Genomic DNA, 26,029 nt, shown 5'->3' with positions numbered 1-26,029 from the left:
AGGGAGCACCATTTCACTATACTCCGGGAGTACCTAAGAATTTTTCATCATACTGTACTAAATCAATCATAGAAAAATGAAAGCTTGAATTCTACATTTTTTTTTTTTAAAGCAAACGAGGTAGAGTGAAATGTTATACAATTTTACCGGAATATTGCTATATACTCTTAATACTTATTTTCTCAATTTAATTTATGGAACCAAATTAAATGCTTAAATTTTGTATATTAAGACTAATCATTTAATTTGATTTTTAGAAATTATGAATTGGTTATTTTTGTTTCTTTATTTTAATGATATGAAATATACTTATTGAAACTATAGAGAATCTTGTGCATAACAAAGGAGGTTCAAATTGAGTTCTAAATGATGAATATGACAATTATAGTTGTTTACACTTCACAATTATTTTTTTATTAATATTGATGAATATTTTTTTGATTCTTTTTATTTTAAGGTAAATTTCATTAACCCCTTTGAAGTTTGGGCAAATACCACTCAGGTTCAAAATATTTCAAAATTAACCAATTAAGTCCCTAAAAGACATATAAGCCCCCTAACACACTTAACACCGTTATCCCTCCGTCATTTTTCTTTCCCTCACTCAGAACTCTCTCTGGTCTCTTCTCTCTTGTTCCTCTTCCTCTTTCAATCCTAGCCAAAGCCATAACAAAACAAAACAAAACAAAAAAAAACCCAAATCTTACCACAGGCATACCTGGATAGCAAGGCAGTGAAGGAGACAAAGTCTTTGATCTCAGAATTTTGCTGCTAGTTCTACAATCTTGGTTGGGTGTCTGGGACAGGTGGTAGCATCACCATCAAGGTCCACGATGACTCCATCCCTAAGCCTCACCAGTTCATCGTTATGTGACTCATGTCCCCCTCTGGTGTGTTCCTCTTCCTCAATCTTTGTTACCACTACTTTTTTGGGTTTCTGGGTAATCTTCATTCTTTGCTCGCCAACTTGTGTTCCGATTTTTTATTGGTTTTCTCGGATTGTGTTGTTCAAGCTAATTGCACACTTGGGGTTCTTCTAAATCATTTTGGTTTCTGGGTATAGATTATCCATGCTCATCCGGTAATGATGTGTAATTCAAGTTTTAAACTTGTTGTTTTGTTTGTTCTTTTGGTTGTTTCATTTCTGGGTGTTGGTAATTTATTTTTAGTCTGGATCTTTGTGTTGTTTCTTGAATTATGTTTTGCGGTAAGATTTGGGTTTTTTTGTTATGGCTTTGGTTGGGATTGAAAGAGGAAGAGGAACCAGAGAGGAGACGAGAGAGAGATCTGAGTGAGGGAAAGAAAAAATGACGGAGGGGTAACGGTGTCCAGAGTGTTAGGGGCTAATATGTTTTTTAGGGACTTAATCGGTTAATTTTGAAATGTTTTGAACCCGTAATATTTGCCTGAACCTCAGGCAGGTTAATGGAATTTACCCTTCTTTTTTTTTTTAATATTGTCTTTCAATCTTGCCCTAGACAAAAATCCAAGCTCAGCCATTCAGCACAAGCTTACACATGACAGACGCATGACCCAACACCAATCATACTATAGCCCCAAACAGGGATGTTTGCATCTGTGTTTGGAGTAAAGTCACACTTCTGGTTTTTTTTTTTTTTTACCTGTGTTATGCACTGTTCATTGGCCATGAACCGTGTATTTAGGTTAATGAACCTTGGTGAACAGTAATAAACAGTAAAAAAAAATTTTTTTATTTTTTTCAGTAAAATAAGCCGTATCTAAACGCACACTATACCTATTCCTAATTTATATAATATAAAATTAAGTTTAAATTCAGTAAGGATGGAGTATTAAAACACATGTTTTACACTATCTAATAAGAGATTGTCACATCAGTTTTTTACTTAAAACTCAATGCGTCCTACCACACCAAATAACATCTTAATAAACTCCCAAAATCCTAATTGGAGTGTGTTGTGTTTATTTTTTAATATATGATAAGTTGATATGGCATATTGGGATTTGAGAGTGTAAAACTTGAGTTTTTCATCACATCCTTATAGAATTTAATCTCTATAAAAATCTATAGTCTCATTCTTAACATTTCATTTTATACTCTACTAATCACAACTTATTACCCGTTCTTCTCTCTTTCCTTATAAGATAACCTAAGTTTTTTAAAAAGAAAATAATCACATGGCATATAATAATGAATAAAGCATAAAGTAGAACACTTTAAAGCCCGTTTGGTCCTAGAGTTCAAAAATTGTTATTTGAAAATATGTGAAAACTGTAGTTTAAAAAGTATTGTTAGAAAACGTGTTTTTGGTGTTTATAAAAAAAAAAAAAAATGTGTTTGATATCATGATTTAAATAACATATTTTATTATTTAAAAAGCATAAATATGTGTCCGGTACATGTGTTTAATTTTGTGAAAAAAAGCCGACCCCAGTACGAAATAATTGTTTTTTTAATTTTGTGAAAAGCTGACCCAAGGCAAGATGTGGGTTGCCTTGCACTTGAATTCGGCGTGAATCTTCAGAAGAGAGGAGACAAGCTGGGAAAAAAGCTGACCAGGTGGGCCCGTTTTGTTGTCCAAATAATTACTCAAATGCCACTCAAAACTTGTGTTTATGTTTTAAAATGTGGCCGGAGGTGATTTCAAAACAGGCTTTTCAAAACATGGTTTTTGAACAACGTGTTTTCAAATACTGGGTTTACAGATGGCCCACCAAACCGTGTTTTCAATTTTTGGACACTAGTGTTTAAACACTATGACCAAACGGCGCCTGAAAGTGCAATATAAGATTTTTACTTGTGTGTATACGGCAAAATTTGGGAAACAGTACAGGATGGGAAAAATTTTAGGACAAAAGCATGCGTTCGAACTTAATTAGTAAGTTGGACTCTTTTTGGAAGTCGAGTTTACTATACTCGACTTCCTACTAAAAATAGTTCTGACGTGGATTAAAAAAAGAGGAAAAAAGCCAAGTTGGAATTCTATAAAAGCGAGTAAACCATACTCGACTTATGAAGTCGAGTATAGTGTACTCGACTTCTAATGTATAAACAGCAGAACGTAGTAAAACTACTAAAATCGAGTACAAGAGCTGAAAGTTTTCTTTGCTGGGATAAAAAAAAAAAAAAAAAAAAAAAAACAGCACATCATTATAATATAACAGCCCATCAAGTTCATGTTTCTTGAATCACTATAATTTACAATGTTTTATTAAGAGAGCTGAAAGTTTTCTTTGCTGGGATCAAAAAAAAAAAAAAAAAACAGCACATCATTATAATATAACAGCCCATCAAGTTCATGTTTCTTGAATCACTATAATTTACAATGTTTTATTATTAAGAGAGCTGAAACTTTTCTTTGTTGGGATCAAAAAAAAAAAAAAAACAGCACATCATAAAAAAAACAGCACATCATAATGATAATAAACTACCATTACAAACAACACACACACACACACACACATATATATATATATATATATATATATATATATATATATATATATATATACAGCACATAAACTACCATTACTACCATTATAATAAAAAAAAAATTTCAAGAACGTTGAATAACCAAGTATTGAAGAAGAAAAGTTTAAAATGTTTGAATAATTTACCTCCCTTATTGAAGAAGAAGAAACAACCTTTTTAATTTGTAGAATGTGATGTGTGGTGAAATGGAGAATTTTGGACGTGGGAGAGAGCTGGGAGAAGTGAGAGTTGTGAGAGTAAGGGATTAAGAGTCATCAGAGTAATAATCTGAGGCAGTTGAGGTGGTTGCAGAATTAATTGGAAATCGAGTACAGTAAACTCGATTTCCATTTAAAATTTTTTTACCGTGTAGGGGTGAATACCCAGAAGTCGAGTAGGCTGTACTCGACTTTAACTGAAAGTCGAGTACAGTAAACTCGATTTTATGTGAGTTCATACACCTTCTTAAATTGGAGTTCACTGTTGACTTCTAAAAGTCGAGTTTAGTGAACTCGACTTCTACGGGAGTTTTTGACACTGTGGGGACCTTGAAGTCAAGTTTAGGATAATCGACTTATGAAAGTCGAGTTTTTTGAACTCGACTTCTACGGGGTTTTTTTTCCCTTTTTTTAATCCACGTCAGACAGAGAAATAAGCGGTGGTATGGACTGAAGTTACCCGGAAGTCGAGTATAGTAAACTCAACTTCCAAAAAGAGTCCAACTTACTAATTAAGTTTGAACGCATGCTTTCGTCCTAAAATTTTTCCCATCCTGTACTGTTTCCCAAATTTTGCCTGTGTATACACAGTTACACACACACAAGTAAAAATTTAGACTATAATAGGTGAATGTGGCGATTTTAAAATGGTATGTGCAGAGTAGTTTCCAACATGCATGAGAGCCAATAAACTCTGTGTCCCCATTAGCCAGGCAGATTATATCAAGTTTGTCATTTTCAACCCTCTCCCCCAAGCTGGCATCTGCAAAATAAGAGGGTTGCAATCTTCACCATTTGTCTTCTTTAAAAAACAATTAATCTCCATATCAAATTCAATTCGATTGTGATGCAGCATATCTAGGTATAATACCAGGCATCTACCATGTCCTTTTTGGCATTTCCAAGAGAAAGAAAACCATGCACACCCCACTTTCAGTCTTTCGCTATATGCATGCAATGCAAGCACCAACCTAGGATCAAGTTATTTGCCAACTTCAACTTCCTTCTTTAAATAGTGAAGGACAATTACACTTTACTCTTTTAAACTATATCTTTTTTTACACTTATCCTCTTAAACTATCCGAATGCATATTTACCTCCCTAAACTATACACTCTTTCACACTTATCCCCCTAAATTATCCTCATAACATGAAATGACAAATAAGTATGTGAATAAAAAACCGAACTGAAAGTTGATTTGTGTATAAAGAAACAGTGGAAATTTATTGAGCTTACTGAGAACCCAACAGGTTTGAACTTAAAAGCCATAAGAAACCAAGAGAGAATTCATCAAGGCATCCAAGCATTGCAGAAATGGAAAGCAGTGGAAAGCATGCAGCAGAAAGGTACACATTAATATATTTTTCAGTTGCTTTCACATAGCAGCTAGCTAACCTTTTCTTGACAAGAACCACACTTCTTTTTTTGTAGGTATGCGGTGGTTACAGGGTCAAACAAGGGCATCGGTCTTGAAACTGTGCGGCAACTTGCATCTCAAGGTGTGAAAGTTGTTTTGACAGCTCGAAATGAGATGAGGGGGATGGAGGCTTTGCAGTCGCTCCATGAGTTGGGTTTGTTGAATGTAGTCTTCCATCAGCTCGATGTTTTGGACCCAGTTAGTATCAACTCCTTGGCCAATTTCATTCAGGAAAAATTTGGCAGGCTTGATATCTTGGTAAGGATGAAACCTTTTTATTTTATTTTATACATCAAGTAAGGGAGAGGGATGCGAACCTTAATTCTCTTCATAAAGAGTAGTGTCACTAAAATTCTTTAAGGATGAAATTCTTTCCGATTTGACTCTTATACCAACCATTCAATTAAAATGTATAGCCAAATTATGATAAGGTACGTCGGATTTTTTGCTAAAATGAAAATGAGATGCAGTGACTTCACAGTCAATTATTGCCACCAAAAGTTACGTGATGAAACATTTTCTTCATAGATCATTCAGTATGTTGCCTCAGTTGTTATCTTTTTTTGTCCTTGCCATTAACTCTATCCCTCATGGAAGTCAAATATCATGATCAATCGGGATAGGCATACTGAAAAATAGCTCAAGATGTGAAGACCTTCAACCATATAGATCACTCACTATATATGTTAGAATTATGTAATTAGTGGAACATAAAGTGGAATGCAAAAAGTAGTAGAGAGAAATTGTGTTCTTATATAAGTACTTACAATTTGCCGATTTTAATTTTAAAATTACAATATTTTATGATTTGTTTTTCTCAGCTGTAAGTACAAGATATAGAATTATAAAATTTAAAAAAGTTTACATGAACTTCAGTTTGTGTAATGACTCACTATCCATCTTTCATTAATTAACAAATGTAATATGACCTTCGTTTGACTTATACAGGTTAATAATGCTGGAGTTTCTGGGGTTGTGGTTGATGAGGAAGGCCTAAAGGCCTTAAACATAGACCCCTCGGCCTGGGTAAGTTCATAAAAATAAACACAGTAATTTTGATGCATGCCTTGTTCAGACTGATACCCATAACTAACTACTTCAATGCAGCTCTCAGGGGAGGCTTACAAGTTGATTGAACTTCACGGAGTGATTAAAACAAATTATGAGAAAGCAGAAGAATGCTTGAATATTAATTACTATGGTGTGAAAAGAGTAACAGAGGCTCTACTGCCACTATTACAGCTTTCCCCTGCTGGTGCAAGGATAGTAAATGTGTCCTCTCTCAGGAGTGAGCTAAAGGTGAAAAGCTGATCTCCTATACCTACAAATCTATTCATTTGCTGCATAAACCCTATTCTGCATAATATGCTACTTTGGCAGCCAAAACAAAAAGAGAACAAGCTTAGAAGGTAAATATCACATTGGCTGATATTGCTTATTATGATTAGGGCAACATCACTTTCGTATGTGTCTAACATTAATATCACTTTTATTATACACTAATCACAACTATTCATATCAACTATTGTGAAAAAATAATGTGTCCCTTGACTTATTAATTTCTTTTACCCCTTCTAGGCAGAAATGAAAAAATCCATACCTTTTAAATTTTTAAGAAACTAAATTGAAACTTTTTTAAATTTGAGGGACAAAAATTGAACTTGGACCACATGAGAAAAAAAAAATTCTTCAAAAGCCTAAAATGACAGTGAAGTTCTTGTGGTCTGCTCTTTAAGCAAGTGTGTGTTACGGGATGTATGAGCCCCAATATAATAGCCTATTACTTAGATTTACCTCCAGCATCATAAGAGGAACCCGTTTCATTCACGTAAGAGTATTATAGATTATATACAAACAAGGCATGTATTAACATCTGCTATGAACACAATGATAGAGTGAGTTTAGACCAGTTCGCAGTATTTGCTTAAATCAATAAAAGGAGTTACAAGAACAATTTGTTTGGCAGCTATCTAATCCTTGGATAATCCACTAATCACTGCCACATTTTATCAATTATTTCATTGAGGTCCTAGCACCACATGGAGAAAAGATGTGTCATATTAGTAAATTATCTAACACAACTACAAGCATCACTTTATACAGAGGATACCTGGTGACCATATAAGAAAAGAACTAAGCGACATAGAGTCTCTAACCGAAAAAAGAGTGGAAGCGGTTTTAAGAAGATTTTTGCATGACTTGAAAGAAAATGCACTTGAAGACAACAGATGGCCATTGATGCTACCTGCTTATAGCATGTCCAAGGTCACCCTCAATGCCTACACTAGAATTCTGGCCAAGAAGTTCCCTAACATGTGTATCAACTGTGTTCATCCTGGCTATGTCAAGACAGATATAAACTGGAATACAGGGATAATGACTGTAGAAGAAGGAGCTAGAGGTCCGGTTATGCTGGCTCTTTTACCTGATGGAGGACCTAATGGCTGCTATTTTGATCGTACTGAAGTGGCTGAGTTTTGATTCAGCTGACAGTCAGGATTTAACTTCTGCTACTTGTTCTATGGAAAACTACAACGTTATGCTTCAAAGAAAAGATTTTGGATAAGAACTACCTTCATTTTTTCTTTATGTTGGTAAAGAATGAGATTGCTTTGGTTTTATCTTTGAAAAACAAGAAATGCATATCACTCACTTTCTTGCTATTTTGAATTGAACTTTACAACCTGTTGTGTTCCATTCTTTTACTCACACTCTGAACTGAAGACTAAAAGCTACGAATAATCAACTTCTTGTGAGAATTTCCTAATCCAATATAGCTAATTGTTTAGACCCTCAAATTTTAATTACGACTAGGTTAATTAAGGCCAATCTAAGTTTTTTTTTTATTTAAAAAAATTTTGGGGATTCCAAAATGAGTGCTGGGCTCCACCTCCATAATGTGTCCCAGGAAAGATAAAACACTTTCTATGGAGAGCTTGCTCTAATGTGCTGCCAACTAAGAGTAATCTCCACAAGCGTAAAATCATACCCGATGCTCTGTGTTCTCGCTGTTTTAAGGAACCTGAGACTGTGATGCAAGCTCTCTGGTCTGGCGAAGATGTGCAGGTGGTGTGGACAAAATATTTCGGATGGATGGACAGGAGCATTGGTGCTGTGTGTTCCTTCTCATACTTGCTAGATATGGTGAAAACTGAACCACATTTGCTGAATATTTTTGCTGTGACAGCTTGGAAACTTCGGAATGGTAGAAACAAGACCAGAGTGGGTGAGGCGGTGATCCCTATTGAGATTGAGGCAGATTCTGCTTGGGCATACAACTCTGACTACCAGAAGGTGTTTAAGCAAAGAAAACATACTTCTAGACCCCACGACGTCAAATGGAAGCCACCAGATGATAACTGTGTCAAAGTGAATTATGATGGTGCAATGTTTGACGACATAGATGAGGCTGGTTTTGGGGTTGTAATTCGTAATGCACATGGCGAAGTCATAGCCTCCCTTGCTGAGAAGATTCAGAAACCCACCTTGGTGATTGCTCTGGAGCTGCTGGCAGCCAGACGAGCTGCCCTCTTTGCTCAGGAAATTGGTCTTCACCATGTGGTATTTGAGGGTGATTCTGAGTTTGTCAACAACTCCCTGAAGTTTGCTACAAATCTCGGCTCAATGCATGGTCACTTGATTAAGGATATTCTCTCCTATGTAAACTCTTTTCAGAGTATTTCTTTAGGTTTTAGTATATTAGTTATAATTAGAATTTACAATCATCTAAAGTTCTTATCAGAAATTTATTCTTAAAATCTTATATATCCATTTTTGGAATGAGTTGATATTACTACATTTATAACATTTAAATAAGGATTAGTTTGGATTCGCTTATTTTGCTGAAGCTGAAAACTTTTTATTGAAAATACTGTAGATAAAGGTAAAAGTTAGCTAAAATAGTATGATGGGGTCTATGAATAGTATCTAAAAATGTAATGGGCCCATGAATAGTAGCAAAAATAAGCTAAATAGTAAAATAAGTTAGTAAAAAATAAACTATTCAAATAGACACTAGATATTGATAATTCATTACAAGAAAATAGCCTTATTGCAATGAAATTTTTTGTTGCAATAAGCTTCAATGCTTCATAATGTTGCAATAAACCTCTATTGCAAAAAAAAAATTGCATTGCTCATTGTTGCGCTAAAGTATGTGGCAATAGTCTATTGCAACAAAAAAATTTTGTTTGCCTTCAAAGACTCTTCTTTAATTTAAGTGCGTTTCTAAACGTTGGTACAAGCTTATGTCTGACCGGTCCTTAATCCAGAGTCAATTACAAAAGCAAAAGCCTACCGTATCGGGATTCATCTTCCAAGGGAAGTATCAATGGTGCAATGAAGACATCAGAACAGTTAGCTACATTCCTGTCATTGAATCACAAGGTGAAGGACGGTGATGAAAAAGTGCAGCAAAAAGGGTTTGATTTCCTTCCTGAGGATGTAGTGATGTTAGCATCATGCAATGAGATTGTATGTTGCCGGAGTTGCTTTCCTGATCAAGCTCAAGACCCTGCTGTCTATGTATGCAATCCAGATTTTTGCTGCAATAAGTTTGTTGCAATAAAATATTTTTATTATTATTATTAAAAAAACCTTATTGCAACAAAAAATATTGTTGCTATAATTTATTACAACAAAATTTTTGTTGTAGTAGGTTACTGTAACAATAATTTTTGTTGTAATAAAGTACCTCTGGAAATTTATTGCAACAAATCTTTTTAAAATTGGAGAAAATAAACGCTATTAGTCTATTGCAATAGTAAGTTATTGCAATAAAAAAAAAAAAATATATATATATATATATATATATATATATATATATATATATAACTCATTTACTTGCATTAAATAAGTACCTCTGAAAATTTATTGCAACAAATCTCTTTAAAATTGGAGAAAATAAACCCTATTAGTCTATTGTAATAGTAAGTAAGGATTCGGATCATCTAAATTTATTAGGGTACTCTACCAGTAGATTTCTTTAAGTCTTAACCACCCTTTTAAGATTTAAGAGTCTAAATTCTGTCATATTAGCATTCTACTAACAATACTCTTAATTGTTTTGTTTGCAACATTATTTTATTATTTTAAGAGTATTGTTAGTGGAATGCTGACATGACAGAATCTAAACCCTTAAATCATAAAAGAGTTGTTAGTATTTAAAGAAATCTACTGGTGGAATACCCTAGAAAATCTAGAGAATCTGAATCTTAGTAAGTTATTACAATAAAAAATATATATATATAAAACTCATTTACGTGCATTAAATAACATGATCATTAAATAATTAAAACAAATCAAATGACAATTAAATAAGTCATTTAACTAAAAATAAACGTTTCTCATTTATTTAAGATGCCATGTAATATAAGTTGAGGGGCAATAGAAATCCTCAAACCCAGAGTCTAAAAGAGAAAGTGAGAGTGAGAGAGAAGCAACTACTCTCATGTTACATTATAAAGTAGACAAACAACTAAAATTCCCAATATATATAGTTTAGAATCTTGTCTGAAAAGACCCTCTACTGAGCTCAAAATCCAAATGCCTCCTTAGCTATTTCATTCTCTGGTGGTGGTGGGAGTGGGTTGACGACTACATGTCTAGCCCAATTGCTCTTCATTTTGTGTGTCACCCAATGGCAGAGAAAACACACAAGAGCAATGACGAGAAGGGCAACCAATATGATGAAGATGGAGATCTCCTTTTGGGAAAGATCATCAGAGGGCGCGAATTGTGTTGATGGAGTTGGGGGAGCGATTGGTATAGGGTGAGAGTTGTTGGAGGTAGAGACTGAGAAAGGAATGTTTTGGGAAGAAGAAGAAAAAGAACTAGGTTGTGGAAGTGAGGGAGAGTGAGGAGTACTTTCTACATGTAATAGAGCAAGTCTACGTTGAAAAGCTTATATGAGGCACAAAAGGAAAGGGATACAAGAGCTATATATATAGCTCTTAGCTATACGAACTTTTTCCCAAACGACGAGCATCAGGCTACTGGTGTTGGGCTTGGGCTTGTCTCTACTTGGTTGTCTTTGCAATTTGCTGACAAGAAGCCCAAACACACCATAAAAGGGCCTCAGTTGTTTCACTTTCTAGGTTCAAGAAAGACACCTATATAAGTAAATTGCAACTTTAAAGGACCAGGTGTTAGCATGGCCGACTCACTCGCTTTGCCTGAATGAGGCCATTATAAAATGTACCCAAACCAAGTCTAGTCTAATGTTTAACCATAAGTAAAATGCAACATTTTTAATATTTCATTCATGTAGCTCAGTTTGGATAAGTTGACAATTTAGACCTAAGATTTGATCAAATAGGGTACCCAAACGCTATAACAAGTGATACATGATATTGGACTGAACTAAACATAACCCAAAAAGTCCAAAAACTTGAGGTTCCACTACAAGAATTTAGCCTTATTGCAATAAAGTATTTTGTTACAATAAGCTTCATATTGTTGCAATAAACCTCTATTGCAACAAAAAAAATTTGTTGCCCATTGTTGCGATAAAGTTTGTGGAAATAAACTATTGCAACAAAAAATTTGTTGCAATATATTTTTGTTACAATAAAAGATTTTTATTATTATTAAAAAACTTTATTGCAATAGAAAATATTATTGTTATAATTTATTGCAACAAAATTTTTGTTGCGAAAGGTTACTGCAATAGTAATTTTTGTTACAATAAAGTACCTCTAGAAACTTATTGCAACAAATCTCTTTGAAATTGGAGAAAATAAATGCTATTAGTCTATTGCAATAGTAAGTTATAGCAATAAATAAAATATTGATGCAATATATTAGTATTTTAAGTTCTTCTTGCAACAAAAAGTAATATACACACATATTTATGCTTATTGCCACTATAATGTCTTTTTGTTGCAATAACTTTGTTGCAAAAGAGCCTTTTTCTAGTAGTTTAATCACCATTTCAATATCAATTTAAATTATGGTATAGTAAAATGATCAAATTCAGTCTTATCAAAATGGATAGGACATGAATATGGATGAATCCAAATCTTGTGTCACACTCTTTTTATTCCATCCCATTCTTCACCTATCAAGATAAGCCAGTTGTCCACTTATTCTTAATTTTAATTTTACTTACCTAAAATTAATGATAAAAATAAAAGAAAAAAAAAAAAAAAAACTTGAACCATATTCATCGCATCTCCTCTTATTTGCTTCTGTATTCCTAACATGTCCTAATAACATTTTTCCACGTACAAAACTACTATGAGATTAATTACTATTAACCAAAATCATAGATGATCACAAACATACATAATATATTATTGACACCTAATGTATCTAAAAAATAAAAAATCATTTATCTTATTTGAAGTGTTCCATTTTATACTCTAGCAATCTAGCCTGCCACATGTTTTTTGTTATTTTCTTATAAAATAACCAAAGTTTTTATTTTATTTTATTTCAAAAGACACATAACATATAGTAATTGGTGAAACATAAAGTATAATACTAAATGTGGAACATAAAATTTTATATATATATATATATATATATATATATAAAAGTTTGTCATTTTCATCCTCTTTCCCCAAAACGGCACCCGCAAATAAGAGGAGTGCAATCTTCACCATTTGTCTTCTTAAAAAACACTAGTAGTTATAATAACAATCTCTCCACACATCATATAAGGCTGTGATGCGGCATATCTACTAGATATTATCTAGGAATAATACCAGGCATCTACCATATGCTTTTCGGCATTTCCAAGAGAAAGAAAACCATGCACACCCCACTTTCTGTCTTTCACTATGCATTGCATGCAATGCAAACACCAACTAGGTACTAGGCTCAAGTTACTTCCCCTTCTTTAAATAGTGAGGGTGTAATATCCTCTTTTTTCATATCTCATCACTCTTGGATCACCAGCATCTCAATATATATATGCTCGACTCAACACTAATATTGTTTCCTTTCCTAGCTGTAAATTGTAAGTATGATTGCCCTTTTCTTTTCTTTAACTGAAAGTTGGATCAATACTAGTATTTAATGGAGCATTTACGGGGTTTGGCTGCAAGTAATTAATAACACTGTGTGCATATACTGGTTGATACCTTTTGATCTTTCAAGAATAATATTGGAAAGTTATTGAGCTAACTGAGAAACCAACAGGTTGAGCTTACATAAAAGCCAAAAGAAAGCAGGAGAGAAATTTATCAAGGCATCCAAGCATTGCAGAAATGGGAAGCAATGGAAAGCATGCAGCAGAAAGGTACATTATTATATTTTTCAGTTGCTTTACACATAGCAGCTTAACTTTTCTTGACAAGAACCGCACTGTTGGTTATAGGTACGCAGTGGTTACAGGGGCAAACAAGGGCATTGGTCTTGAAACTGTTCGGCAACTTGCATCTCAAGGTGTGACAGTTGTTTTGACAGCTCGAAATGAGAAGAGGGGGATGGAGGCTTTGCTGAAGCTCCAGGAGTTGGGTTTGTCAAATATAGTCTTTCATCAGCTCGATGTTTTGGACCCAGTTAGCATCAAGCCCTTGGCCAATTTCATCCAGGAAAAATTTGACAGGCTTGATATCTTGGTAAGGATGCAATTCTTTCCATTTTTTTTTTTTTTATATTTCTAATTGTTACATCAAGTTAGAGAGGGTGTTCAAACCGTTATTCTCTTCGTAAAAAACACTGTTACTGAATTACAAGACTCTTAATAATTTTTTTCCTTAGAACCTTATACCCACCATGCAAGTAAAATGTATTGCCAAATTATTAAGTGTATGTGGGAATTTAGGATGAAATTAATTCTTTCCAATTTGAAACTTATACCAACCATTCAATTAAAGTGTATAGCTAGGCAAGTTATTTCAAGGGTACATGGGATTTTGCTGAAATCTCTTTAGGCACAGTACTTTGTGTATAGATATTTGTATGAAAATGAGATGCAGTGACTTCACAATCAGTTAATGCCTCCAAAAATTCCTTGATGAAATTTGTATGAACACTTTCTTCTCAAATCATTCAGTATGTTGCCTAGATTTTTATGAACACTTTCTTCTCATAGACATTGGATATCACGAATAATCGTGATAGGCTGATAGGCATACTTGAAAATTAGCTCGATGTGAAAACCTCTGACCATTTAGATCATTTATGAATTCTGATAATTTATAATTTTGTGATTTGACACTAATTTATAATGCCTTTATTATGAATTCTGATATTTAAAAAAGTTCACCAACTTTGGGTGTAGTGAGTGATCCATTAACTATGTACAAAATGTATAAAAAAAATAAAAAATAAAGTTTACATAAACTTTAGTTTGTGTAATGACTCATTAACCATCTTTCATTAATTAACAAATGTAATATGACTTTCCTTTGACTTTTACAGGTTAATAATGATGGAGCTTCTGGAGTTGTGGTTGATGAGGAAGGCCTAAAGGCCTTAAACATAGACCCCTCATCCTGGGTAAGTTCATAAAAATAAAGACAGTAATTTTGATGCATGCCTTGTTTAGACCGATATCCGTAACTACTACTTCAATGCAGCTCTCAGGGCAGGCTTACAAGTTGATTGAACTTCACGGAGTGATTAAAACAAATTGTGAGAAAGGAGAAGAATGCTTGAATTCTAATTACTATGGTGTGAGAAGAGTAACAGAAGCTCTCCTACCACTATTACAGCTTTCCCCTGCAGGAGCAAGGATAGTAAATGTGTCCTCCCTCAGGAGTGAGCTAAAGGTAATAGGTTAACCTTCCTCTACCTATACATATATTCAACATTTAGCCTTGTACCAATTGTCATATATCCATAAATAGATAAAAAGGAGAGTATAAGGTAAGAAGGTAACTAACACAATGGCTGGTATTGTCTGTTGTGATTAGAGCAACATTACTTTAACCTAGGTCTAACATTGACATTGTTTTTACTGAACACCAATAACAATAGTACATATCAACAATTGTGAAAAATGTTGTGTTCGAGACTTGTTAAAACCCATGTTGGTAGAAATGACAAAATTCATCCCTTGAAATTTTTAAGAAACTAATTGAAGCTTTTTTATTTTTAGGGGCAAAAATTGAACTGGGACCTAATTTGCAAGATGAAAATTGCATTTTAGGGTCCGTTTGTTTCGACAGTAAATCACTTCCGGAAAATATTTTCAGCATTTATGGGTGTTTGGCAACACCTAAAAATTTGGTCAAACGGAAAATGAAATCAGTTGACCGGAAAATAAACCCTCCCCACCCGGAAAACGTTTTCCATGTCTATTTTACCTTCAAATTGAAATTTTCCGGAAAATTATCACACAGAGTACGAAGAGAGAGAGAGAGCACGAAGAGAGAGAGAGACAGAGCACGAAGAGAGAGAGAGAGAGCACCCAGATCGCGCCGGCGAGATCGCGCCTTCGCCATCGCCATCGCCGCGCCGGCGCGATCTCCCCTTCGCCATCGCCATCGCCGGGCCGCGCGATCTCGCCTTCGCCATCGCCAGTCGCCGCGCCGCGCGATCTCGCCTTCGCCATCGCCAGTCGCCGCGCCGCGCGATCTCGCCTTCGCCATCGCCGCACCGCGCCGGCGCGATCTCGCCTTCGCCATCGCCGCACCGCGCCGGCGCGAACTCCCCTTCGCCGTCGCCAGTCGCCTCTCTCTCTCTCTGTCTTCGTTCTATCTGACCGGATTTGGTTTTTGATGATGAGCTTTTTTTTATTTTTGGGTTTTGTTGTGCTTCATTGAGAAAATTTGATGAGTTTTTTTTTTTGGGTTTTGTTGTTCTAGATCAGGAAATGATATTTGTTTGGAAGTTGAGAAAATGTGAGAAAATGTGAGCAACAAATACAAAATGTATTTTCTATAATATTTTCAAGATGACAACCAAACACCTGAAAATATTTTTCAAAGTGTTTTTTCAAATGTTACCAAACACCTAAAAATATTTTCTTTTCCCGAAAATATTTTCAGCTGAAATCATTTTACACCCGGAAACCATTTACTGCCGAACCAAACGCAGCCTTAATCCATGAGAAACAAAAATCTCCAAAAGGACAAAATGACAGTGAAGTTCTTTTGATGCACATTTTAAGCATGAGTGTGTTATGACATGAATGCTCCCCAGAATACTAGCCTATTACTTAGATTTACCTCCAACATCATAAGAGGATCTCATTTTCGTTCACATTAGAGTCTTATGCATTAGATGCAAAGAAGGCACGTGTTATCATCTGCTATGTACACAATGATAGAGTGAGTTCAGAACAGTTCACTAGGCCGTTGCCTAGGGCCCTTATTAGAGAAAGGCCCCAAATTCGCAGGGGGAGGGGGGAATTTTTTTTTTTTTCTTTTTTTTGGAGATGTTAAAAAAAAAAAATAGTTTACATTTTTTTTCACTATTAAGAAGGCCCAAAGAATTAAGTAATGCTAAATCTAGAGATAGGACAAATTTAAATAAATAGGCCTTATATATAGATGTATTACTAATCACAAGTAATTAAAATAGGAAAATATTAAAAATACTATAAATTTTATAATTTGATGTAACAATGTATATGATAGGTGAGCTTCAATAAACTATTAAATGCATTTTTGAATGAATTTTTGTGATTGGTGATATATCTTTATAATTCTCATATTGTAAATTTTATAATATCTCTAGCATTTTTGTAAGCTTCATGTCACTAATTGCATCCGTTACAACATCAGTTTGTAATAAAATTTGATATAATTTTAACATTTTCTCAAAAAAATCATATCAAAAAGTAAAAAGAATGGATTTTTTTAAACTCTTATATAAAATGCTAGATAAATATTATTTAAATAATAACATAAAGAATTGTTTGAAGACTCTGCCTTAAGCCTCCAAAATGTTTGGGCCGGCCCTTATTGAGAGTATCAATTTTTGCTTAAATCAAACAGAGGAGTTAAATGAGCAGTCTGTTTGGCAGTTATCGCATCCTTGGATTATCCACTGATCATTGCCAAATTTTATCAATAATTTCATTGAGTTCCCAGCACCACATGGAACAAATGTGTTATATTACAAATTATGTAATACAAGCATCACTTTGTGCAAAGAATTCCTGGTGAGCATATAAGAAAAGAACTAAGTGATGTAGAGACTCTAACCGAAGAAAGATTGGAAGCCGTTATAAGAAGATTTTTGCATGACTTGAAAGAAAATGCACTTGAAGGCAATGGATGGCCATTGATGGTGCATGCTTATAGCATCTCCAGGGCCACTCTCAATGCGTACACTAGAATTCTTGCCAATAAGTTCCCTAACATGTATATCAACTGTGTTCATCCTGGCTATGTCAAGACAGATATAAACTGGAACACAGGGACAATGAGTGTAGAAGAGGGAGCTAGAGGCCCAATTATGCTCTCTTTTACCTAATGGAGGCCCTACTGGCTGCATGTCAAGATTTAACTTCTGCTGCTTGGATTCTGTAAATTTTGGATAAGAACTATGTTTCTTTCTTTATTAATAAACTTAAGAAGATAAAGATGATTTTATCTTTATATTTGATAAGAATTAGATTGCATTAAGATAAAGATGATTTTATCTTTATATTTGATAAGAATTAGATTGCATTGGTTTTAGCTTTGGAAAACAAGAAATACTTTTTTTCCTTTTTTTTGATATGGTGGTGTTGAACTTCCGGCTATTCTCACCCATTTTGAAGTGAACTACACAACCTACTGTGTTTCATTCTTTTATGCACACTCTGAACTGAAGACTAAAAGCTATGAATAATCAATTTATTATATGATTTAATTGGGAATCAAGCGGATTTTTAATGTCCAGATTGACAGAAATTGAAGAGATTTTTCTTACTCTGCCACTGTCAGCATTAATGAACAGAGGATAGAGAAAGGAAAATAAAGAAACTAACGAAATGAAGAAATGGGAAATATGACAATTTTGCTGAAATGACAACTTTGCTGAAACCAATATAACATTTGGAGAGATCATTTAAAATAAATGTATTTGAAGAAAAATTACTAATATAAACTAGTATCTAGTCCGTCTATCTACACAAATACAATTAAAAATAATTATAATTATACTATTTAAATTAGCATTTTTTTAGAAGATGTTCAAATTATACCTAGTATTAGCTTATTTTTTTTTTAAATATACATATCTAAAATATACGATGATTTCTTATTATATATATAATTTAAAAATTAATTAATTTTAAACTTTTTTTATTTTTACACCAAATAATTCATTTTCTACAAAAATTAAAAACTTAGGTGGATATATGACAAGAAAATAGACTTTAATTGAAACCTAATTTAAAATCTAATTAGATTCAAACTCATCAATTTTTACACTTATTATTTCATTTGATACAAAATTAAAAATTAAATAAGACTCGTGATACAAAATTGAAATCAGTTTGGGATTTTTTTTTTTTTTCTCACAGTAACCAATTTGATTTAAAAACTATTTTAAAAAATAAATAAAAAAATTTGAGAGTCCAATATGATATGAGTGCTCGGCTCCTCAATACGATATGTCAGCCACATGTATTGATAAGCGTGCACACTCAGTTATCAAGGCAGGCCTGGCATAGAGAAAACAAGTAAAAAAGGCCAAAAAGAGGTTGACTGGTTGATGGTTTCTACAAAGGTATGTGCTGTGCGGCGGTTCCACTTTCCTCACTTTCCTTAGCTATTTCTGACTTCTTCTACTTTGAGGCTCCTCCTCTGTCCTCCCCAGTCCCATGTTCTCTGTGACGCCCAGTCCTACATATCTCACAAAGTCAATACCAATATGTAATCTAAAAGCTGCTGTCAGAGCCCCCTGCAGAGAGTGGAGATCATTACTGATTATTATACTTCTTACTACCCTTCAAGAGGTAAATTAACCATCTTTGGGAAATCTTAACTCTATGGATTCTTTGTCCATTTTTTTTTTTAGAGAAATTATATAAATTACAATATTTTTATAATAAATTTTTAGTAATGAATTATTATTAGTTGTCATGTGAGTGTAGATAAAAAAATAATTTAAATTATGAATTAAAATTAAAATCAGTAACCTAACCACTTACCATTCCTATGATTTGTTGCAGGCGTTAATCAACCTTCCTAGAGTAACTTTAAACACTTGTCAATTGTCACAGCTCTTAAAAAGCCATCACCTGTGAGAAAAATATTGGATCTTCACGGCGAAGTTACTGTAAGATCTCTAAAACAATCTTAACATATCCCGTTGTATGTTTCCTTTTCATTTCAAAAACAGATTTAATATCAATATTTTCCTTTCTCTTTAGGTTTGAGAATTAAGATGGTTTAAACTACTCACGAGAAATCCATTATAAGATTTTAAAATCTTATATACCTATTTTGAAATAAGTTGTTTAGATTTTACTATGTCACTAATATATAAATAAATATTGACTCTCACCATTTCTATATCGATTTTATAATAACATGACAAAATCCAAACTTAGTCCTACCAAAATGAAATCACAGTTCACGTACACTTTCATAGGCATAATCCAACACCAACCATACTATGTGTTTTACACCTAATGTTCAGGGGTGTGTATCAAACCCACCAAATCGAGGAAATCAACTCAACTTGATGCCTTAAGTTGGTTTATGTGGATTGATGGATTTGATTGGGTTAAAATTTTATTTTTAACATTGAGTCAAGTCAAGTTCGGATTGATAGCTTGTAAACCCATTTGACCCAGCCCGATCCTCGATGTATATAATATAAGTTTATTTTATTATTATCTTTATTTGAATTTTTTTGGTTTGATTTATTTTGGAATTTTGAGAATTAGTTTTGATTTGAAATTTTTTAATACAACTTAAGCATATTATATAAATTGTTATAATTTATTGAAAAAATATTTAAATAATTGATGACATAATTTTTAATAACAAGATATAAAATATGTATATACAACTCACCAATCTGACCGCTGCAATCCAACCATGTGGGCTGGGTTGGGAATTTTTCAACCCAATAAAGTAAAGTTGGGTTAAAAACACCCTCCAAGCCGACTTACCAACCCAACCCGATCCATTCTAATATATATAAAATAATAATTCTTTATCCTATTCTGCATCCTTTTTTGTTTCCTTATGAGATAATTAAAGTTAATATATTTTTCAGAAATGGGAAGCAATGGAAAGCATGCAGCAGAGAGGTACATTGATATATTTTTCAGTTGCTTTTACATAGCAGTTAGCTAACATGTTCTTGACAAGAACCACATTGTTGGTTATAGGTATGCAGTGGTTACAGGCGCAAACAAGGGCATCGGTCTTGAAACTGTGCGGCAACTTGCATCTCAAGGTGTGACAGTTGTTTTAACAGCTCGAAATGAGAAGAGGGGGATGGAGGCTATGCTGAAGCTCCATGAGTCAGGTTTGTCGAATGTAGTTTTCCATCAGCTCGATGTTCTCAACCCGGTTAGCATCAACTCCTTGGCCAATTTCATCCAGGAAAAATATGGCAGGCTTGATATCTTGGTAAGGATGAAACTCTTTCATCCTTTTTCTTTTTTTCAAATGTTACATCAAGTAAAGAAGGGAGAGGGATTTGAATTAGGGATGTCAATTCTAGTTAGCGTATTATGTTGAGGTAGGGATATTTGATTAAATGGCTCAACCTAAATCTGACTCATTTAATAATCGTGTCATGACTTTTCAACACTAACACAACCTGTTAATAAAGCGGGTTAACATGACATGACCTACTCGACACGCTTAAAAATCGGGTCATGTTGGGTTAACACAAATGTGATACGATCCATTTCAACCTGCCTAATATTAAACATGTTGGGTTGACATAAATTCAAGTCATTTAACCTGCTTCAAAAAAACACCTAATTAATATTATTATAAAGTTTAATAAACAACAAATTTAATACAAACTCATAACATCAAAATACCTATAAGGCATACAATTTGAAAGTCAATAATAACATCAAATACTTAAAATACATCGTCCAAAAGTTCAAAATAACATTAAAGTACTTAATAAATATTAAGTCAATAATGTAATATCATCCATCTAGAAATAAGTTCTTTACATCCCAAAATAAAGTGTATACACTTCAACCCAAATCAAAATAACATAGTTCAACAAAAATATAACATTCATCTAGAAATAAGTTCTTTACATCCAAAAAGAAGTACGTACACTTCAACCAAAATTCAAAATAACATAGTTCAACAAAGAATATAACATCTACAAAACTCGCCAAATGCTAAGTATCAATATTAAAGGAGTTAAAGTAACTAGTAGACTGATCATGACTATGACTATGAACATTATTCATAGAATTTTTTGGGTTTGTAAAGTTTGAACTTACAATTATATTACTTATAAGTTTTTGTAATTACTCACTTTTCTATTTAATTAGAATATAAAAGTTATTTGACAAATATAAAATAAAATAAATATTTATTTATTATATGAGTCACGTTGTTTGACCTGCTTATGACACATTTTTTATCGTATTGTTTTTGGGTCGATCCGTTTATGACCCTGAACCCGCTAAGGCTTTACTCTTACCTATAAATACCCATGTCATGTTCGTATCACAGACCGTGTCAAACATTGACACCCTTAATTTGAATCTTAAATTGATTCCAAACTTAACATTGTAACCATTCAATTAAAATGTATAGCCAAAATTTTATGGATGAAATTCTTTCCAATTTGAATCTTATACCAGCCATTCAATTAAAATGTGTAGCCAAATTAGATAAGGGTTATACTTCGGATTTTGCTAAAATGAAAATGAGATGCAGTAACTTTACAATCAGTTAATGCCTCCAAGAGTTACGTGATGAAATTTGTATCAACATGTTCTTCACAGATCATGCAGTTTGTTGCCTCAGTTGTTATCTTTTTTGTCCTTGCCTCTTAACTCTATCTCTCATAGCGGTTAAATATAACAAACAATAAGGTTAGAGTGTTACTATGGTCATGCCTAGGTAGATAAGTCACAATGGTCACTCCCTCTAACCATTTTTTATTTACCAAAAAAACAAAATAAAATAAAAAAGCTTGAACTTCGACCAAATAGATCATTCACTAATTATGTTAGAATTATGTTATTTGACATAATAATTTCTAGTGCCTTTATTATGAACAAATTATTAAACTTTATTTGTGAAATTATTAATTATATTTTTGTGGTATAAAATAGCGATGTCTTGAAATAAGTCTACTGGATTTAGTGGAATGAGATTTTAACTGAACTCATATATTATATATTGTTCTAGACTTGACCATGTCTATCAATAATATACACTGTTACTAATTTACTACAGATATACGTTTTAATTTGGATAACTTGGATTACGATGGAAATGAGGTGCAAGATTAACATAGTTCAGAAAGACAGAAGGGTAGTCTTCATTTTGCTGGTCAATGCATAATAATTTGGTAGGCCTTCTATAATAAGAGATCTCATGCCGCAATGGCCTTATGACCTTATTGCATGTTTACCAATTACCAAACCACAAAAACCGCACTAAAACCGCTTGTAAAATAGCATAATTGCACTGTATAGTGCAGTGTAATTTGCGGTTTTATAATAAGAAAACTGCGCAAATCACACCACACCCTCTGTATATATTAATATTTTTTTTTAATATTAAATATATTTTTAATATTTTAATAACTCTATTTTTCAAGAAAAAAAATTTTAATAATCCTAGCAAGTGTTGATTAGAAAAGCCAGCCCAAAATAAAGAAAAACTTTCTTAATAGTTTAAAACTTCACCCAAAACAAATAGAAAAATCAGTTTTGAGCTAGGTAGGAAAAGCCCAAAATTTGAAAAATATACCGGCTTCAAACCATATCTTATATACCGCACCGCACATGTGACCGCAAAAATTAAGTTCAGAGCGGTTATGGTTTTGGCTGAACTTTAAACCGCACCACCGCATCGCACCATACATGTGACCGCAAAAATGAGGTGCAGTGCAGTTATAGTTTTGACTAAACCGCACCGCAAAGTACGGTGCTAAAAATGGCCTAAAACCGCATCGCACTGCACTGCGAACACCCCTAATCATTACCCCAAGTACTTGATAATAATAAGATACAAGTACTTACAATTTGCTGCTTTTAATTTTTTTTTTTTTTAAATTACAATACCTTTTATGATTTGTTTTTCTCAGCTGCAAAAGTACAAGATATAGAATCCTAAGATTTTTAAAAAGCTTACATGAACTCTAGTTTGTGTAATGACTCATTAACCATCTTTCCTTAATTAACAGATATAGTATGGCCTTCATTTGACTTTTGCAGGTTAATAATGCTGGAGCTTCAGCGGTTGTGGTTGATATGGAAGGCCTAAAGGCCTTAAACATAGACCCTTCATCCTGGGTAAGTTCATAACATAAAGGCAGTAAATTGTTGATGCATGCCTTGTTCATACCGATACCCATGACTACTTGAATGCAGTTCTCAGGCCAGGCTGACAATATGGTTCAACTTCAAGCAGTGGTTAAAACAACTTATGAGAAAGCAGAAGAATGCTTGAATACTAATTACTATGGTGTGAGAAGAGTAACTGAGGCTCTCCTGCCACTATTACAGCTTTCCCCTGCAGGAGCAAGGATAGTAAATTTGTCCTCTCGCTGGAGTCAGCTAAAGGTGAAAAGCTAATCTCCTATATCCACACATTTATTTAACATTTAGCCTTGTACAAATTGTCATAGTGTTTGCTGCATAAACCCTATTCTAATTAATAAGCTACTTCGGCAGCCAGAACCAAAATTTGGTGGCCCACAAAAAAAATAGAAAATAAGGTTAGAAGGTAAATAACATACAGGTTGATATTGCAGTTGTGATTAGGATAACATTACTTTCATCTGTGGTTAACATTAACATCACTTTTATTATACACTAATCACAACTATCAATATCAACAATCGTAAAAAATGTTGTCCCTACGTAGAAATGACAAAATTCAAGCATTTTAACTTTTTAAGAAACTAAAATATAACTTTTTTTCAAAATTTGAGGGACAAAAATTGAACTTGGACCAAAGTCGAGATGAAAATTGCATGTGTTCTTGTGACAGTAAAGTTCTTGTGGCATGTTTTTTAAGCATGTGTGTTGCGAGATGTATGAGCCCCAAAATACCAGCCTATTACTTAGATTTACCTCCAACATCATAAGAGGACCTCGTTTTCATTCACATCAGAGTATAATAGATGATAAAAACAAGGCATGTGATATCATCTGCTCTGAACACAATGGTAGAGTGAGTTTAGACCAGTAGTTCACAGTATTTGCTTAAATCAATAAGAGGTTTTACATGAACAATCTGTTTGGCAGCTATCTCATCCTTGGATAATCCGCTAATCACTGCCACATTTTATCAATTATTTCATTGAGGTCCTAGCACCACATGGAAAAACTGTGTCGTATTAGTAAAAATTATCTAATACAACTACATGCATCACTTTATGCAGAGAATTCCTGGTGAGCATATAAGAAAAGAACTAAGCGATGTAGAGACTCTAACCGAAGAAAGAGTAGAGGGCATTATAAGAAGATTTTTGCACGACTTGAAAGAAAATGCACTTGAAGGCAATGGATGGCCATTGACGGTGGCTGCTTATGGCATGTCCAAGGTCACCCTCAATGCCTACACTAGAATTCTTGCCAAGAAGTTCCCTAACATGTGTATCAACTGTGTTCATCCTGGCTATGTCAAGACAGATATAAACTGGAACACAGGGACATTGAGTGTAGAAGAGGGAGCTAGAGGCCCAGTTATGCTGGCTCTTTTACCTGATGGAGGGCCTACTGGCTGCTATTTTGATCGTACTGAAGTGGCTGAGTTTTGATTCAGCTGTTTTCCAATTGCACCTTGTCCAGATTTAACTTCTGCTACTTGGATTCTGTAAATTTTGGATAAGAGCTACGTTTCTTTTTCTATTAATAAACTTAAGAAGACAAAGATGAACTTGTCTCTATATTTGATAAGAATTAGATTGTATTGGTTTTAGCTTTGGAAAACAAGAAATGCATAATATGGTGTTGTAGATGAACTTCCCACTATTCTCTCCAATTTTGAAGTGAACCTTACAGCCTATTTGGCCAGTTTGAATTAAGGGAGAGAAAATGGGAGTAAAGTAGAGTTAGCTGCAAATTGACTACAAATGTCCGGCCAACTCTATTCTATGCACACTTTGAACTGAAAACTAAAAGCTATGAATAATCAATTGGGAATCAAGTGGATTTTTAATGCTCAGATTGACAGAATTTGAAGAGATTTTTCTGACTCTGCCACTATCAATGGTAATGAACAGAGGATAGAAAAAGGAAAAAGAAAGAAATCAAAGAAATGAAGAAATGGGCAATATGACAGTTTTTCTGAAACCAATATTACGTTTGGAGAGATGATTTCAAATTAAGGTATTTGAAAAACAATTACTAATATAAATTATTTGATACAAATTTAACACCACATAATAGTTTGAGCCTCTGGAGATTTTTCTCAAACAAATATTCTTGTGATATTATGAATTTGAAATGACTTCTTAAACCTAACCATTTCAAACACACATTTATTCTTGTGATATTATGTATATATTTATTATTTCAGTCCAATTCGGTCCATTTATTCCACCTCAGTTCCATTTGGTCCAATTCTGTCCACTTTGGTTTCATTCGGTCCACTTAGGTCTTTTTGGTCCAATTCGATCCACTGCTGCTCAATTTGGTTCATTCAGTCCACTTTGGTCCATTTTAAACTAATTAGGTCTTAAATTGATAGAAAAAGTATTTGGAGAAAAATCTTTCAAACTTTTTCTATATTTTTTTTATTTGATACGAATTTTGAAATTCTAACCGTTGAACTCCATATCCTTATTATATCTTCACTCTTTGCAAAATTTCAAGAAAATCAATAACTATATTATCAATTAAATGTTTAAATTTCAAGTTGTGGTCTAAAATTGAGCTA

General features: G+C 33.5%; 3 protein-coding genes across 4 annotated transcripts; all 3 read left to right on the top strand.

Moving 5' to 3' along the window:
* The first annotated feature begins 672 nt into the window (after window positions 1-672).
* LOC142608440 (short-chain dehydrogenase/reductase 1-like) lies at window positions 673-7,833 on the top strand. 2 transcript variants are annotated; one of them, XM_075780218.1, is made up of 7 exons: window positions 673-890; window positions 2,449-2,539; window positions 4,921-5,016; window positions 5,102-5,345; window positions 6,036-6,113; window positions 6,195-6,386; window positions 7,191-7,833. In XM_075780218.1, exons 1-7 carry the CDS (start codon window positions 878-880, stop codon window positions 7,566-7,568), a joined length of 1,092 nt encoding a protein of 363 aa, XP_075636333.1. In that variant the 5' UTR covers window positions 673-877; the 3' UTR covers window positions 7,569-7,833. The 2 variants fall into 2 exon arrangements, with proteins under 2 accessions (XP_075636333.1, XP_075636335.1); XM_075780220.1 differs by lacking the exon at window positions 2,449-2,539.
* A 5,464-nt stretch (window positions 7,834-13,297) lies between these two features.
* Window positions 13,298-17,459, top strand: LOC142606778 (short-chain dehydrogenase/reductase 1-like). Its single transcript, XM_075778117.1, has 5 exons — window positions 13,298-13,329; window positions 13,408-13,651; window positions 14,457-14,534; window positions 14,615-14,806; window positions 17,121-17,459. The coding sequence occupies exons 1-5, from the start codon at window positions 13,298-13,300 to the stop codon at window positions 17,457-17,459; spliced, it is 885 nt and encodes a 294-aa protein (XP_075634232.1).
* Window positions 17,460-18,630: 1,171 nt separating this feature from the next.
* On the top strand, window positions 18,631-25,122 carry LOC142605503 (short-chain dehydrogenase/reductase 1-like). Its single transcript, XM_075776900.1, has 7 exons — window positions 18,631-18,930; window positions 19,147-19,253; window positions 20,202-20,235; window positions 20,317-20,560; window positions 23,359-23,436; window positions 23,515-23,706; window positions 24,531-25,122. Exons 3-7 carry the CDS (start codon window positions 20,204-20,206, stop codon window positions 24,906-24,908), a joined length of 924 nt encoding a protein of 307 aa, XP_075633015.1. The 5' UTR covers window positions 18,631-18,930; window positions 19,147-19,253; window positions 20,202-20,203; the 3' UTR covers window positions 24,909-25,122.
* The last annotated feature ends 907 nt before the right edge of the window (window positions 25,123-26,029 follow it).

This window comes from Castanea sativa, chromosome 8 (assembly GCF_040712315.1).
Source record: "Castanea sativa cultivar Marrone di Chiusa Pesio chromosome 8, ASM4071231v1".
Lineage (NCBI taxonomy): Eukaryota > Viridiplantae > Streptophyta > Magnoliopsida > Fagales > Fagaceae > Castanea > Castanea sativa.
This window is presented reverse-complemented; position numbering and strand designations above follow the sequence as displayed.

What these genes read in the sequence shown, in the direction of transcription:
- LOC142608440 (XM_075780218.1), top strand. An exon ending in CTGGGAAAAAAGCTGACCAG is followed by an intron (nt 2,540 to 4,920) that starts GTGGGCCCGTTT and finishes AGAACCCAACAG; the next exon opens with GTTTGAACTTAAAAGCCATA. An exon ending in ACATAGACCCCTCGGCCTGG is followed by an intron (nt 6,114 to 6,194) that starts GTAAGTTCATAA and finishes ACTTCAATGCAG; the next exon opens with CTCTCAGGGGAGGCTTACAA.
- LOC142606778 (XM_075778117.1), top strand. Translation starts at nt 13,298, where the DNA reads ATGGGAAGCAATGGAAAGCATGCAGCAGAAAG. An exon ending in GGAAAGCATGCAGCAGAAAG is followed by an intron (nt 13,330 to 13,407) that starts GTACATTATTAT and finishes TGTTGGTTATAG; the next exon opens with GTACGCAGTGGTTACAGGGG. An exon ending in CCCTCAGGAGTGAGCTAAAG is followed by an intron (nt 14,807 to 17,120) that starts GTAATAGGTTAA and finishes ATGTAATACAAG; the next exon opens with CATCACTTTGTGCAAAGAAT.
- LOC142605503 (XM_075776900.1), top strand. Translation starts at nt 20,204, where the DNA reads ATGGGAAGCAATGGAAAGCATGCAGCAGAGAG. An exon ending in GGAAAGCATGCAGCAGAGAG is followed by an intron (nt 20,236 to 20,316) that starts GTACATTGATAT and finishes TGTTGGTTATAG; the next exon opens with GTATGCAGTGGTTACAGGCG. An exon ending in ATGGCAGGCTTGATATCTTG is followed by an intron (nt 20,561 to 23,358) that starts GTAAGGATGAAA and finishes TGACTTTTGCAG; the next exon opens with GTTAATAATGCTGGAGCTTC.